Source organism: Oncorhynchus keta, chromosome 4 (genome assembly GCF_023373465.1).
Source record: "Oncorhynchus keta strain PuntledgeMale-10-30-2019 chromosome 4, Oket_V2, whole genome shotgun sequence".
NCBI classification, from domain to species: Eukaryota; Metazoa; Chordata; class Actinopteri; order Salmoniformes; family Salmonidae; genus Oncorhynchus; species Oncorhynchus keta.
The window spans coordinates 10,501,380-10,518,028 of record NC_068424.1 but is presented as its reverse complement, the minus strand read 5'-3'; the positions used below and the strand labels follow the sequence as shown (position 1 = coordinate 10,518,028).

Genomic DNA, 16,649 nt, shown 5'->3' with positions numbered 1-16,649 from the left:
TATACTGTACTTCATTGATTCTCCACGTTCTGACGTCATCTATTTGACAATGAGTAAATCTGTGCGATGCTAGACGTTTTCTGTGTTTCCAAGGTTGGCAGACAGACATACAGTATATACGGTCATCCAATGAGAGGTGGGTGACACTAAAGTGTAGACATTTTTTGTCTCGTTTCAGAATTTTTCTCTTTTGTGGAACTATATTTATGTCAGTGGGATGAGCATCTGTCCATCTCTCTGAGATGCAACAACCGCAACCAGGTGTTGATCACGTGAGTTCCTACGTGACGTCACCATGCTAAATTCCCCGGCTGAAGTCTTTGTCCAGCGGCCCAGTATTATACTACTGTAGAAAATCACATATATAGTTAGAAAGAACACTCCGTTCTTCTGTCCTTTCTACCATAGAGCCAACAATCAGTTACCACCCCTGGCCAAGGCCCACGACAGGGTCAATAGAAGCAATTAGATGGATTGAATCACTGGGATTTAGAGCCGTGACATCATTAGCTAGCGACAGATAATAACTCAATTCCAAGTGGCCTTTTATTTAGTGTGTGGTTTTATGTACGGCTCCTATATCACCCAGTTGTTTCTGGGCCTTGAGCAGGAAATGTGCAATGGCTACTGTCACTCTTTCATTAAGGGTTATAAACCGGACTATTTGTCATTGCTGTCCTCTGGTATGACGTCATGGAAGGATAGCATCTGAATGCCTTCAGGATCAACCTAAAACCGGACTCGAACCAACAGGGTGAAAACCACTAAAACTGATCTTAGATCATTGTTCAAGTGGCAACTTCATACAACTCCTTTTGAAACCTAGTTACTGTCTTGACCATTCCCACACTGAACCTTCCTAATGGAAGTTTGACCATAGTACTGGTTCTAATTCTCTGATTTCTCCTGTGTTCCAGAACCTTCTGATGAGAGTGAGTCAGGCTACCTGTGACTGCAGGCAGTAGCCGTCTACAGCAGCTGTGTGTGAGGCTGAGGAAGAGACTACTACCACAGCGACCCCAGCTACTTCTCAGCAAACCAAGCTTGGCTTACATCTGGATTATTATTGAATGCTAATGTCATCAGGAAGTATAAAAGAGATAAGAATGTCATTGTTCAAGGCTGAGATGACCTCATAGGTATTACACCTATGTTGACTTAATGTTTGCTGCTTGGCAAAGATTTTACATACCGACTTTGCATAGCATTGTATGGATGTTCTATTTTGTTTGAAAGACAACGCCTAAGCTTGATCACACTGATATTAGTTTCATTTGTATATTAGTCATGCAACTTCCTCAGCATATTGAATTACTATTGATAAGTTGAGTATATGATACGCATTTGACGTACCAATTATAACTTATTATAACCAATTATAACGTCTCACTTATTAAGAAGTTATACAATTATTTTCAGGATCCATTATTTAACTTCACGGCACCAGGTCCTAAATTTAGTCCAAGTCTCTTTGCTCAGTCAGACCTCATCCTGTCCTATAGACTCCATGACTCGTATTTCAAGAGTAGAGGTGTTCAACTCTGGTGTCTCTGACCAATTTATTGTGCAACAAAGGCACATTCTAGGGAACTAATGATGAAAATTCTCTCTCTTTCGCTTTCTCTCCTTCATCCCTTCATCTCTTCCTCTTCTCCATGGACCCAGTGTCCCAGAACTCGTCTCTGTCCTACTCCCAGGAGGTGTGTGGAGGAGGGGGGCAGCGCTCCCTGGTCTCATCCCCAAGAGAGTGCTCTCCTTTGCCCTCTGTGGTGGGGTGCCAGAGACCCAGAGTGGACAGACAAGATGGGGATGATGCCTCGAACCGGTCTGTATCTGTTGGTGTGGTTTGTCAGTGTTATTTGTAAAATTACTCATTTCTAACTTACACTCAGAAAAAAAGGTTCCATATAGAGTCTAAAAGGGTTCTTTGGCTGTCCCCATAGGAAAACCCTTTAAAGAACAAGTTTTGTTTCCAAGTAGACTCATTTTGAGTTCCATGTAGAACCCTTTCCACAGAATGTTCTACATGGAACCCAAAAAGGTTCTCCTATGGGGACAGCCAAATAACCCTTTTGGAACTCTTTTTTTAATCAGAGTGTTCTCATATAATTTTTACCGCTTGCCTGTGATCTCATCAGCAGTATCTGATGGTGTCCTCTCTGTCTCTGTCTATCTCTCATCCTCTCATACAGTGTGGTATGCTCTATTGTGATATTCAGTAGCAATAAAGGATGCCACTGAAGTGTCTCTACCCACATCAGATGGTGTGAAGTTGTCCCGCTCTCTCTCCCTCTCTCTCCCTCTCTCTCTGCAGTATGTTCGAGCGTGATATTCGGTAGCTATAAAGGATGCCACTGAAGTGTCTCTACCCACATCAGATGGTGTGAAGTTGCTCCAGCTCTCTCTCTCTCTCTCTAAGGTTTTCCAGGCAACATTATAAATGAACTGAAATGTTATTCTCTCTCCCGCTCTTCTTTCTCCCTCTCCCCCTCCCTCTCTCCTTCCTCCCTCCCTCTCTCCTTCCTTCCTCCGTCTCCCCCTCCCTCTCTCCTTCCTCGCTCTCTCCCCTCCTTCTCTCCTTCCTCCCTCTCCCCCCTCCCTCTCTTCTTCCTCCCTTTCCCCCTCCCTCCCTCTATTCTTCCTCTCTCTCCTCTCCCTCTCCCCCTCCCTCCCTCTCTTCTTCCTCCCTCTCTCCCTCTCCCCTCTCTCCCCTAGACAGCGAGTGTGTATTCCGGGGTTTGTGTGAGCTGCTGTGTGAGGCATTGGTCCTGCTCAGAGACATTGGTCTCGGACGACACCAGCCTGGAGAGGATGGAGCTGGTACATCACAACACCCCTCAATAGGAACATCTATATGAATATTTACTGATCCACCGACACAGGTAGCAGACACAGGTAGCAGACACAAGGTGAAGACAAACAGACACAGGTAGTAGACACAGGTAGAGGACATAGGTAGCAGACACAGGTAGTAGACACAAGGTGAAGACAAACAGATACAGGTAGTAGACACAGGTAGAGGACATAGGTAGCAGACACAGGTAGTAGACACAAGGTGAAGACAAACAGACACAGGTAGTAGACACAAGGTGAAGACAAACAGACAAAGGTAGTAGACACAAGGTGAAGACAAACAGACACAGACACATCATTACTCTGGTCTCTTATGCCTCCATTCCTGATTCTTCATGGTTCACATGTTATTGTAAATTTGACATCAATCCACTGTATTTTATAAAGCCCTTTTAACATCAGCAGTTATAGATACCCAGCCTAAAACCCAACGAGCAAGCATTGCTGATGTAGAAGCCATTCTGTCATTCTGCAACATCCACGATAATGCTGCTCTCTCTCTCTGTCTGTGTGTGTGTGTGTGTGTGTGTGTGTGTGTGTGCGCGCGCTGTGGGGTCACCTTCCGCCCTCTCCCCTCGCACTCTCCTTCCTCCCTCTGCTACGTGTGTGTGTGTGTTTGTGTGTGTGTGTGCGCACTGTGAGGTCACACGACACACTCATACACCGCTTGTGACATGTAGAGTCATTTGTCATGAGTATCCTGTTCATTCGGTTTCTGCCGGTTTCTCTGTAGGGACTGTACTCTTGTCAAGCCAAGACCCTCCTGCAGTAGCAGGTTAATACACGCCCTGAGCATCGCATCTCTCCAAGCTGTTCTGTCATCTTTAACTAGCTTGCTGTGCCACTGCCAGGCCTCTTCAGGACTCTCCTGTAAAACCGTATTTAGTCTGGCCTGGCAGTGGGAGGGGTATCTGCTGCCCTCTGGTGGTAAATGGGCGCTATTGTCTGCTTCTGTCTTAGAGGGAGAGGGGTCCATCGTTGATGATTGATGTTGATTGGTGTTTATGTTTTTTTTCTGATGTTTACTTTCCTGAGAGCTCATTGGTCCACCACAGACTGGCCTACGTAGACACCGCCATATTCACCATCAGACTGCTGCACACCATCCTGCCCCTGGAGAAGGTGTGTGTTTGCCTCTACAGGTCAGTGATATTCTCCCTGTGATTAAATTGATGATTAACCCTAACCCTAAACAAACACTTCTCCTCTCCAGGTCAGTGATATTCTCCCTGTGATTAAATTGATGACTAACCCTAACCCTAAACAAACACTTCTCCTCTCCAGGTCAGTGATATTCTCCCTGTGATTAAATTGATGACTAACCCTAACCCTAAACAAACACTTCTCCTCTCCAGGTCAGTGATATTCTCCCTGTGATTAAATTGATGACTAACCCTAACCCTAAACAAACACTTCTCCTCTCCAGGTCAGTGATATTCTCCCTGTGATTAAATTGATGATTAACCCTAACCCTAAACAAACACTTCTCCTCTCCAGGTCAGTGATATTCTCCCTGTGATTAAATTGATGACTAACCCTAACCCTAACCAAACACTTCTCCTCTCCAGGTCAGTGATATTCTCCCTGTGATTAAATTGATAACTAACCCTAACCCTAACCAAACACTTCTCCTCTCCAGGTCAATGATATTCTTCCTGTGATTAAATTGATAACTAACCCTAACCCTAACCAAACACTTCTCCTCTCCAGGTCAATGATATTCTCCCTGTGATTAAATTGATAACTAACCCTAACCCTAACCAAACACTTCTCCTCTCCAGGTCAATGATATTCTCCCTGTGATTAAATTGATAACTAACCCTAACCCTAACCAAACACTTCTCCTCTCCAGGTCAATGATATTCTCCCTGTGATTAAATTGATAACTAACCCTAACCCTAACCAAACACTTCTCCTCTCCAGGTCAGTGATATTCTCCCTGTGATTAAATTGATGACTAACCCTAACCCTAACCAAACACTTCTCCTCTACAGGTCAGTGATATTCTCCCTGTGATTAAATTGATAACTAACCCTAACCAAACACTTCTCCTCTCCAGGTCAGTGATATTCTCCCTGTGATTAAATTGGTAACTAACCCTAACCCTAACCAAACACTTCTCCTCTACAGGTCAGTGATATTCTCCCTGTGATTAAATTGATGACTAACCCTAACCCTAACCAAACACTTCTCCTCTACAGGTCAGTGATATTCTCCCTGTGATTAAATTGATAACTAACCCTAACCCTAACCAAACACTTCTCCTCTCCAGGTCAGTGATATTCTCCCTGTGATTAAATTGATGACTAACACTAACCCTAACCAAACACTTCTCCTCTCCAGGTCAGTGATATTCTCCCTGTGATTAAATTGATGACTAACCCTAACCCTAACCAAACACTTCTCCTCTCCAGGTCAGTGATATTCTCCCTGTGATTAAATTGATGACTAACCCTAACCCTAACCAAACACTTCTCCTGTACAGGTCAGTGATATTCTCCCTGTGATTAAATTGATAACTAACCCTAACCCTAACCAAACACTTCTCCTCTCCAGGTCAGTGATATTCTCCCTGTGATTAAATTGATGACTAACCCTAACCCTAAACAAACACTTCTCCTCTACAGGTCAGTGATAGTCTATGTGTCTGGATCGGCTCTTCAGCCTGGCCTATCTCAGCATGGCGGAGGCTGTCATGGCCTACCTGGAGCAGGTGAACCCTCTACAGAGGCCAGCTGCTGTCTGAATGGAGTCTACCAGTCTGTCAAGGACGACTGTCCCAGACAGTTGTGGGAATAAAATAGAATATGTCAACTTTTGTAGCATGGGGGATAGTAAACTGACATAGGCTAGTACTTTTGCTGTTCATTAGGCCTCAGGCATCTTGTTATCTGACTAAAAGTTAATGTGGAGAGTTCTTTCAATATCTTCAATATGCATCTTGTAATTTGATAAGGACTCGACCGATTGCGTCCCCGATATGTCTGTCTTCACTTGTAGCCTGCGAGAAAGATCCGATCACCTGACCGAGAGCCATGTGAGCAGAGATGCGTCGACGGGAATGATAAAATAATATGTTCACCCCAAGGGCACAACGCCCACTGGCCGCAAAAGTCCTGGCTTTTTTTTTTTAGGGGGCATTACGGCCACAATAAGGAGATCCAGTCGGGAAATTCGAGGCATTATCATGTGCTTGTCAAATTGTGAATGAGAGACTGATGAAGTGTGTACAGCCTGCCAAAATACAAATCAGAGCTCATGCCTTTCATGTGACTTTTTTCAAATCATCATTAGAGTCGCATCATGCAGCCTTAGAATGTATTAAAAATCAAAACATATAGCCTGACATTTGTATCATAACTAAAGTTACCTGAATACCTCTAAATGAAGCATACAGGAGTACCTGTGTCCTTGTTAACCACTCAACACAGAATAGCTGCATGTGAGCACTCCCTCAAATCATTTGGAGAAAATATCCTTTCTATTTTATTCAGCTAGGTTCATTTTATTCTTCATACTATAAAATAATACGAAATAATGCCACAGAATTCTAAGCAAATCTTGTCTGCTAAATTAACTCATGTAGCCATAATGTAGGCACAGCCACATGGCATAGCCAGATCAGACACTAACTTATGGACAACTCAGAGAATGCTATTCTACTACATTTTCTTCATATCATGTTCCTTTAGACCTGTCAAAAATAAATAATGGCTTTATTGTGATGTTGTAGGCTATATTACATGGCTTTATTAGACTTTTAAAACTGTAAATGTTCCAAAGGTCTGTGTTAGGGGCTTGTAAGGCTATGTGTTGGATCCAGAAGAGATGTTTAAATGTGTTTGTTAATTAACGGTCAATTACACTGAGATCGGCAGTGGAAGTTTCATGACCGCCACAGCCCTAGATATAAGTTTCATGACCGCCACAGCCCTAGATATAAGTTTCATGACCGCCACAGCCCTAGATGGAAGTTTCATGACCGCCACAGCCCTAGATATAAGTTTCATGACCGCCACAGCCCTAGATATAAGTTTCATGACCGCCACAGCTCTAGATGGAAGTTTCATGACCGCCACAGCCCTAGATATAAGTTTCATGACCGCCACAGCCCTAGATATAAGTTTCATGACCGCCACAGCCCTAGATATAAGTTTCATGACCGCCACAGCCCTAGATGGAAGTTTCATGACCGCCACAGCCCTAGATATAAGTTTCATGACCGCCACAGCCCTAGATATAAGTTTCATGACCACCACAGCCCTAGATGGAAGTTTCATGACCGCCACAGCCCTAGATGGAAGTTTCATGACGGCTAGGCCCTAGATGGAAGTTTCATGACCGCTAGGCCCTAGATGGAAGTTTCATGACCGCTAGGCCCTAGATGGAAGTTTCATGACCGCTAGGCCCTAGATGGAAGTTTCATGACCGCCACAGCCCTAGACGGAAGTTTCATGACCGCCACAGCCCCAGGCCCATCCCAAGTGCTGATCACCTTGAGGGTTGTTTGCATCTGGAACCTTCCATCGTGAAACAAGGGAATAATGTTGTTGTTAGTGAACTGACTGTATGCAGAATAGTCCACAATGTCTGCAGGGGTATATGTGAACTGACATACATCAAGTTTCCTGATGCTTCCTGCCAAAACCGACTACAAGGTACACTTCCATGAATATAGATACTTCCCTGGAGTCATTTGGCTGTATAGAGGGATGTCATATTCACATCAAGGGTCCCTCTACAGCAGATGCTGAGGTGTGCAGGAATCGTAAAAAACGGGTTAATTGCAGATCTCCAACATTGTTGCACATTAGAAAGGTGTAACTCACGACTCAATGATTTTCCAAAACTCCTCTTTGTATACCCAGCTCGAAGAAGGACAACATAGTGGAGGCATACTTGGTGAGAGTGGGCATGCACAGACCAACTCCTTGTTCACCCTCTATCTTCATGCAATAGGACCTGAGCAACAACGATACGACAAAGCTCATATCCGCATCAGAGGTGTAGTAGAGCCCATGTTTGGTGTATGGAAGGTGTTCAGTGTCTCAGAAACACATGGCGCTTTCAACCAAGAAGATGCTGCATTGCAACAGCAGTTCTTCGCAATGACCTCAAACAGCATGGCTGCCCAGATCTTCACAATGACCTCAAACAACATGGCTGTCCAGATCTTCACAATGACCTCAAACAACATGGCTGCCCAGATCTTCACAATGACCTCAAACAGCATGGCTGCCCAGTTCTTCGCAATGACCTCAAACAGCATGGCTTTCCAGATCTTCACGATGACCTCAAACAACATGGCTGCCCAGATCTTCACAATGACCTCAAACAGCATGGCTGCCCAGATCTTCACAATAACCTCAAACAACATGGCTGCCCAGTGCTTCACAATGACCTTAAACAACATGGCTGCCCAGTGCTTCACAATGACCTCAAACAGCATGGCTGTCCAGATCTTCACAATGCCCTCAAACAGCATGGCTGTCCAGATCTTCACAATGACCTCAAACAGCATGGCTGTCCAGATCTTCACAATGACCTCAAACAGCATGGCTGCCCAGATCTTCACAATGACCTCAAACAGCATGGCTGTCCAGTGCTTCACAATGACCTCAAACAGCATGGCTGTCCAGATCTTCACAATGACCTCAAACAGCATGGCTGCCCAGTGCTTCACAATGACCTTAAACAGCATGGCTGCCCAGTGCTTCACAATGACCTTAAACAGCATGGCTGCCCAGTGCTTCACAATGACCTCAAACAGCATGGCTGTCCAGATCTTCACAATGCCCTCAAACAGCATGGCTGCCCAGATCTTCACAATGACCTCAAACAGCATGGCTGTCCAGATCTTCACAATGACCTCAAACAGCATGGCTGCCCAGTGCTTCACAATGACCTCAAACATCATGGCTGTCCAGATCTTCACGATGACCTCAAACAGTATGGCTGTCCAGATCTTCACAATGACCTCAAACAACATGGCTGCCCAGTGCTTCACAATGACCTTAAACAACATGGCTGCCCAGTGCTTCACAATGACCTTAAACAACATGGCTGCCCAGTGCTTCACAATGACCTCAAACAGCATGGCTGCCCAGTGCTTCCCAATGACCTCAAACAGCATGGCTGCCCAGTGCTTCACAATGACCTTAAACAACATGGTTGCCCAGTGCTTCTCAATGACCTCAAACAACATGGCTGCCCAGTTCTTCACAATGACCTCAAACAACATGGCTGCCCAGATCTTCACAATGCCCTAAAACAGCATGGTTGTCCAGATCTTCACAATGCCCTCAAACAGCATTGTTGTCCAGTGCTTCACAATGACCTCAAACAGTATTGCTGCCCAGATCTTCACAATGACCTCAAACAGCATGACTGCCCAGTGCTTCACAATGACCTCAAACAGCATGGCTGTCCAGATCTTCACAATGACCTCAAACAGCATGGCTGCCCAGTGCTTCACAATGCCCTCAAACAGCATGGCTGCCCATATCTTCACAATGACCTCAAACAGCATGACTGCCCAGTGCTTCACAATGACCTCAAATAGCATGGCTGTCCAGATCTTCACAATGACCTCAAACAGCATGGCTGCCCAGTGCTTTAAAATGCCCTCAAACAGCATGGCTGCCCAGTGCTTCACAATGACCTCAAACAGCATGGCTGCCCAGTGCTTCACAATGACCTCAAACAGCATGGCTGCCCAGTGCTTCACAATGACCTCAAACAGCATGGCTGCCCAGTGCTTCACAATGACCTCAAACAGCATGGCTGCCCAGTGCTTCACAATGCCCTCAAACAGCATGGCTGCCCAGTGCTTCAGAATGCCCTCAAACAGCATGGCTGCCCAGTGCTTCACAATGCCCTCAAACCAGCATGGCTGCCCAGTGCTTCACAATGCCCTCAAACAGCATGGCTGCCCAGTGCTTCACAATGCCCTCAAACAGCATGGCTGTCCAGTGCTTCACAAGGACCTCAAACAGCATGGCTGTCCAGATCTTCACAATGCCCTCAAACAGCATGGCTGTCCAGTGCTTCACAAGGACCTCAAACAGCATGGCTGCCCAGATCTTCACGATGACCTCAAACAGCATGGCTGCCCAGATCTTCACAATGACCTCAAACAGCATGGCTGTCCAGATCGTCACAATGACCTCAAACAGCATGGCTGTCCAGATCTTCACAATGACCTCAAACAGCATGGCTGCCCAGATCCTCGCATTGAAGATGAGGACGACCCAGATGTTCCCACAGTTGAGGCAGACAATGACAGAAATGAACAAGCCTGTATAGATACCTTCGCTATGCAACACTTCTCACAACAAAGATGTCTCAAGTAATTGAAGCAAACAATAGCCATGGACTGGTCACAAAAAGGTTTTAAATTAACACATGGAAATATCGGGACTCAACTCAGCATGAAGACCATTGGTACTGCTGCTGGTTCATGTTTCTGTCCTCCTCCTTCAAACCGTTGAGCGTGAAAATCCCAGCAGCGTTGCTGTTCTTGACACAAATCGGTGCGCCTGGCACCTACTACCGGGCCTCACTGTGTGGAGTCAAAGAAAAAAAACATTTCAAAATTACTTGGATTTGTAAAAGTGGCCTAACAACAGTATCATACCTGAAGTTGTTTTAGCTTCCTTAGCTTCCTTCTGTTTACAGATTACAGATGGTGATTACAGATGGTTGTCCAGGTGTTCTTTCATTACAGATGGTATTTACAGATGGTAGTCCAGGCGTTCTTTCATTACAGATTGTGTTTACAGATGGTGGTCCAGGCATTCTTTCATTACAGATGGTGATAACAGATGGTGGTCCAGGCGTTCTTTCATTACAGATGGTGTTTACAGATGGTGGTCCAGGCGTTCTTTCATTACAGATGGTGATTACAGATGGTGGTCCAGGCGTTCTTTCACTACAGATGGTGGTCCAGGCGTTCTTTCATTACAGATGGTAATTACAGATGGTGGGCAGGCGTTCTTTCATTACAGATGGTGATTCAGATGGTGGTCCAGGCGTTCTTTCATTACAGATGGTGATACAGATGGTGGTCCAGGCGTTCTTTCACTACAGATGGTGGTCCAGGCGTTCTTTCATTACAGATGGTGGTCCAGGCGTTCTTTCATTACAGATGGTGATTACAGATGGTAGTCCAGGCGTTCTTTCATTACAGATGGTATTTACAGATGGTGGTCCAGGCTTTCTATCATTACAGATGGTGGTCCAGGCGTTCTTTCATTACAGATGGTAATCCAGGCGTTCTTTCATTACAGATGGTGTTTACAGATGGTATCCAGGCATTCTTTCATTACAGAAGGTGATTACAGATGGTGGTCCAGGCGTTCTTTCATTACAGATGGTGATTACAGATGGTGGTCCAGGCGTTCTTTCACTACAGATGGTGGTCCAGGCGTTCTTTCATTACAGATGGTGGTCCAGGCGTTCTTTCATTACAGATGGTGGTCCAGGCGTTCTTTCATTACAGATGGTGGTCCAGGCGTTCTTTCATTACAGATGGTGGTCCAGGCGTTCTTTCATTACAGATGGTAATCCAGGCGTTCTTTCATTACAGATGGTGTTTACAGATGGTGGTCCAGGCGTTCTTTCATTACAGATGGTGTTTACAGATGGTATTCCAGGCGTTCTTTCATTACAGATGGTGGTCCAGGCGTTCTTTCATTACAGATGGTGGTCCAGGCGTTCTTTCATTACAGATGGTGGTCCAGGCGTTCTTTCATTACAGATGGTGGTCCAGGCGTTCTTTCATTACAGATGGTGGTCCAGGCGTTCTTTCATTACAGATGGTAATCCAGGCGTTCTTTCATTACAGATGGTGTTTACAGATGGTGGTCCAGGCGTTCTTTCATTACAGATGGTGTTTACAGATGGTGGTCCAGGCGTTCTTTCATTACAGATGGTGGTCCAGGCGTTCTTTCATTACAGATGGTGGTCCAGGCGTTCTTTCATTACAGATGGTGGTCCAGGCGTTCTTTCATTACAGATGGTGGTCCAGGCGTTCTTTCATTACAGATGGTAATCCAGGCGTTCTTTCATTACAGATGGTGTTTACAGATGGTGGTCCAGGCGTTCTTTCATTACAGATGGTGTTTACAGATGGTGGTCCAGGCGTTCTTTCATTACAGATGGTGGTCCAGGCGTTCTTTCATTACAGATGGTGGTCCAGGCGTTCTTTCATTACAGATGGTGGTCCAGGCGTTCTTTCATTACAGATGGTGGTCCAGGCGTTCTTTCATTACAGATGGTGGTCCAGGCGTTCTTTCATTACAGATGGTAATCCAGGCGTTCTTTCATTACAGATGGTGTTTACAGATGGTGGTCCAGGCGTTCTTTCATTACAGATGGTGGTCCAGGCGTTCTTTCATTACAGATGGTGGTCCAGGCGTTCTTTCATTACAGATGGTAGTCCAGGCGTTCTTTCATTACAGATGGTAGTCCAGGCGTTCTTTCATTACAGATGGTAGTCCAGGCGTTCTTTCATTACAGATGGTGGTCCAGGCGTTCTTTCATTACAGATGGTAGTCCAGGCGTTCTTTCATTACAGATGGTAATCCAGGCGTTCTTTCATTACAGATGGTGTTTACAGATGGTGGTCCAGGCGTTCTTTCATTACAGATGGTGTTTACAGATGGTGGTCCAGGCGTTCTTTCATTACAGATGGTGGTCCAGGCGTTCTTTCATTACAGATGGTGGTCCAGGCGTTCTTTCATTACAGATGGTGGTCCAGGCGTTCTTTCATTACAGATGGTAGTGCGGACGTTCTTTCTGTTGTTTTCTGTTGGTGAATCATGCCGTTTGTTCTCCATACTTGGGTGGTTTGACACAATTTGCTTCAAAAATATTTTTTTCAAAGTCACCTAAATTCTGTGAACGTTGTCTTTTACCTCTGTCCATTGTTTGGTTTAGGTGACTGAGGTGACCTGCTCCAATCCCACACAATGCTTATGTAGAAGTCTCCCATCCCTGTTTTTTAGTGCACATTGTTAATCTAATCAGTCTTCACAAAGATGAACTGGTTAGTCCTTACTTACCTTAATACTCCCTAGTCTAGAACTAATTGTTAATGTATCTGGATTAATTTAATAAGTAGAATTAGTCTTGACTCTGAAGATTCCTTTTGTAAGAAGAAGAATCACATCTATACGTCTAATTGTTGTTTCTTGTAGATATCATGGTACTTGTTTTACTGTTGCACATGAGTACAGGTTTAAGGACTTGTTTCTATTCCTGTCTCCAGGGAGAGAAGAACTGGTTTGGGTTATTGGAGCTGGCAGACCAAGTCATAGATGACCTTCCATAGCGCTAACACCTGCCTGTCGTCAGGGAATGCTCATTACTTGTATGAAATCCATTACTAACTCTATTCACCATAGTTTGGCAAGTCACCTCTCTATAGATAAATACTGCTCATAACTCTAATGTATTAATTAACACATTGACTTATTTGTGGTTGTATCGTCAGCTGGACGTTTGAGCAGGCCAGTCCACTGCTTCAGACAGAGAGCCAGAAGATCTTATCGCAGCTCCTGTCCCATCCTCTCCTCCCTGTCAAGACAGAGACCTACACCTGCCCTCTCAATGTAGTCAAGGTAACGTCAACCATTTAGAGCACTGTCTGATGTCGGTAATACTGTAATTCTGTCTGTAATGCTGATACTGGCAGGACACAATGTCATGACAGTACTACTAATGTTTTAACCTTTCAACTCTTTATGTGAGGTAATGCGGTAAGCCTGTTGTTAACCTTTGACCACTCTGGGGGTTCAGAACATGGCCAAGCCTGTGTCGTCAGTCTGTGGTGGGGTTCACTTCCTCCTTCACCCCAAATTCCTCTGTCAGATCAGCGCCTTCGATCTTCAGGACCCAGCTGGGGAGGGTGTGTGTGTGTGTGTGTGTTTGTGCACGCGTGAGTCTGCATGTATTCTGTAGATATGGTTCCAGATATACACTCAGTATTTTTATTTTTATTTTATTTTTTTACCTTTATTTAACTAGGCAAGTCAGTTAAGAACAAATTCTTATTTTCAATGATGGCCTAGGAACAGTGGGTTAACTGCCGGTTCAGGGGCAGAACGACAGATTTGTACCTTGTCAGCTCGGGGGTTTGAACTTGCAACCTTCCGGTTACTAGACCAACGCTCTAACCACTAGGCTACCCTGCCGCCCCAGGGGAACACCTTCCCTCAGAACAGCCTCAGTTCATGGAGCACGGACTATACATGGTGTGGAAAGCGTTCCACAGGGATGCCGGCCCATGTTGTGTCAAGTTGGCTAGATGTCCTTTGGGTGGTGGACCATTCTTGATACACACAGGAAACTGTTGAGCGTGGAAAAACCCAGCAGCATTTCTGTTCTTGACACAAACCGGTATCTACATATTTTGTCTTGCCAATTTACCCTCTGAATGGCACAAATACACAATTCATGTCTCATGGCTTAACGATCCTTCTCCTCCCCTTCATCTACACTCATTGAAGGGGATTTAATAATGTATCATCACTTTCAGCTGGATTCACCTGGTCAGTCTGTCATGGAAATGTTTTGTTTACTCACCCACTTTAAATGGTCGTTATTGTAAAACAACATTTCTTCTAGACGGTTTACGTGGCTAAATAACGTCTAAATTGTCAATAAAGAGTTGATCGGGTTGTGAAAGAGATGTAGGTTGATCTAAAGATGAACTCCGCAGCAAAGATATTCTGCTGTTCCTGCTGAAGGGTCCATTAACGATGCCTCAACATGGGTGTCACGTCCTGACCTTAGTTCCTTTTTTATGTCTCTGTTTTACTTTGGTCAGGGCGTGGGGTTGGGGTGGGCATTCTATGTTTTTGTTCTAGGTTTTGTATTTCTGTGTTTGGCCTGGTATGGTTCCCAATCAGAGGCAGCTGTCGATTGTTGTCTCTGATTGAGAACCATACTTAGGTAGCCTGTTCTCACCTGGTGTTTGTGGGTAGTTATATTCTGTTTAGTGTGTGTTGCACCTGACGGAGATGTTTCGGTTGTTTCTGTTGTTCCTTGTTGTATTTAGTGTTCAGTTTATTAAAATAATGAGGAACACTTACATCTTGGTCCTCACCTTCTTCCACCAAAAGTCGTTACAATGGGACAGGTTCAACCTGGCACTTTAATATGTACACACAAAGTCTACGATACGCTAAAGATAGCAAGCTCATAAAGTGGAATCAACATTTAACCTTTCATTTTAGTACTTCAGGGGGAAAATGTCTTAGTGGAATTGTTTTTTATTTTCTAAAAAATGTCTGCATCCTGTTGCCATGCAATATTGTGTTCGATGCTCATTTGCATGTTCTGTGATATTGTTTTTAAAAAATGCTTTTCATTAAAACATGGGTGTTTGAACCAACAGAAATCCAGACAATTGAACATGAATATGCATGCCATCTAGACAATGTCGTGCAGTTTGATGAAATTTTCTGAGGCCATTAATCTCTACTCCTGTCACATCGATAGAAATACAAGTCATATTTGTCATATTTGTCATATTTGTTTACTGTTGTGCTCACATCTTACTGTGTGTGTTTATTTTTTAATTTTTAATTTTTTAACTATCCTTGTGGGTTCCAGAAGTCCTCACAAGGAGGGTAAAACAAGAACAATTCTGACAAGCGGGGATAAACCTAACCCCTAAACCTAAAAATTATAATTTAGGTTTAGGGTTCGGGTGAAAATTAGGGTTAGAATTAAGGTTAGGGTTAAAAGTTAGAGTCAGGGGTAGGTTTAGAGTCAGGGGTAGGAGTCAGGGGTACGTTTAGAGTCAGGGGTAGGTTTAGAGTCAGGGGTAGGTTTAGAGTCAGGGGCAGGTTTAGGGGCAGGTTTAGAGTCAGGGGTAGGTTTAGAGTCAGGGGTAGGAGTCAGGGGTACGTTTAGAGTCAGGGGTAGGTTTAGAGTCAGGGGTACGTTTAGAGTCAGGGGGGTTTAGGTTTAGAGTCAGGGGTAGGTTTAGAGTCAGGGGCAGGTTTAGGGGCAGGTTTAGAGTCAGGGGTAGGTTTAGAGTCAGGGGTAGGAGTCAGGGGTACGTTTAAAGTCAGGGGCAGGTTTAGAGTCAGGGGTTGGTTTAGAGTCAGGGGCAGGTTTAGAGTCAGGGGCAGGTTTAGAGTCAGGGGTAGGTTTAGAGTCAGGGGTAAGAGTCAGGGGCAGGTTTAGAGTCAGGTTAGAGTCAGGGGTAGGTTTAGAGTCAGGGGCAGGTTTAGAGTCAGGAGCAGGTTTAGAGTCAGGGGCAGGTTTAGAGTCAGGGGCAGGTTTAGAGTCGGGGGCAGGTTTAGAGTCAGGGGCAGGTTTAGAGTCAGGGGTAGGTTGAGAGTCAGGGGCAGGTTTAGAGTCAGGGGCAGGTTTAGAGTCAGGGGTAGGTTTAGAGTCCGGGGTAGGTTTAGAGTCCGGGGTACTGGTTAGGGTTAGGATTTAGGGTTAGGTGAGGTTTTAAGGTTAGGAGTTGGGATTAGGAGTAGGAGCCAGGGGTAAGATTAGAGTCAGGGGTAAGCGTCAGGGGTAGGAGTCAGGGTAGGTTTAGAGGTAGGAGGCAGGGGTAGGAGTCAGGGGTAGGAGCCAAGGGTAGGAGTTAGGGTTAGGAATTAGGGTTAGGAGTCAGGGGTAGGAGTCAGGGGTAGGAGACAGGGGTAGGTTAGGGTTAGGGTTAGGAGTCAGAGGTAGGAGTCAGGGGTAGGAGTCAGGGGTAGGAGATAGTGGCAGGTTTGGAGTCAGGGGTAGGTGTTAGGGTCAGGAGTCAGGGGTAGGAGATAGTGGCA

General features: G+C 45.0%; 2 protein-coding genes across 38 annotated transcripts in view; one reads left to right on the top strand and one right to left on the bottom strand.

The window, feature by feature from the left end:
- LOC118373001 (uncharacterized) overlaps positions 1-16,649 on the top strand; it is a 41,789-nt gene that overhangs the window by 9,088 nt on the left and 16,052 nt on the right. For 3 of the 24 annotated variants that reach the window (XR_008096639.1, XR_008096637.1, XR_008096641.1), the window contains exons 2-6: positions 918-1,825; positions 2,716-3,995; positions 13,124-13,225; positions 13,349-13,475; positions 13,654-15,648. Coding sequence is in view for 4 of the 24 variants with exons in the window: in XM_052500238.1 (XP_052356198.1) it covers positions 11,238-12,350 (1,113 nt within the window). In the remaining 20 variants the exon portion in view is untranslated. The other 21 variants (XM_052500239.1, XM_052500237.1, XR_008096646.1 and 18 more) reach the window with 20 other exon arrangements.
- LOC127916873 (uncharacterized) lies at positions 6,658-10,175 on the bottom strand. Of its 14 annotated transcripts, XM_052500220.1 has the most exons (5): positions 10,056-10,175; positions 9,515-9,586; positions 9,263-9,442; positions 8,687-8,758; positions 6,658-8,614 (listed from the first exon to the last, which is right to left on the bottom strand). In XM_052500220.1, exons 1-5 carry the CDS (start codon positions 10,065-10,067, stop codon positions 7,841-7,843), a joined length of 1,110 nt encoding a protein of 369 aa, XP_052356180.1. In that variant the 5' UTR covers positions 10,068-10,175; the 3' UTR covers positions 6,658-7,840. The 14 variants fall into 14 exon arrangements, with proteins under 14 accessions (XP_052356180.1, XP_052356168.1, XP_052356171.1 ...); XM_052500208.1 differs by having other exon boundaries at positions 9,263-9,622; XM_052500211.1 differs by having other exon boundaries at positions 9,263-9,586.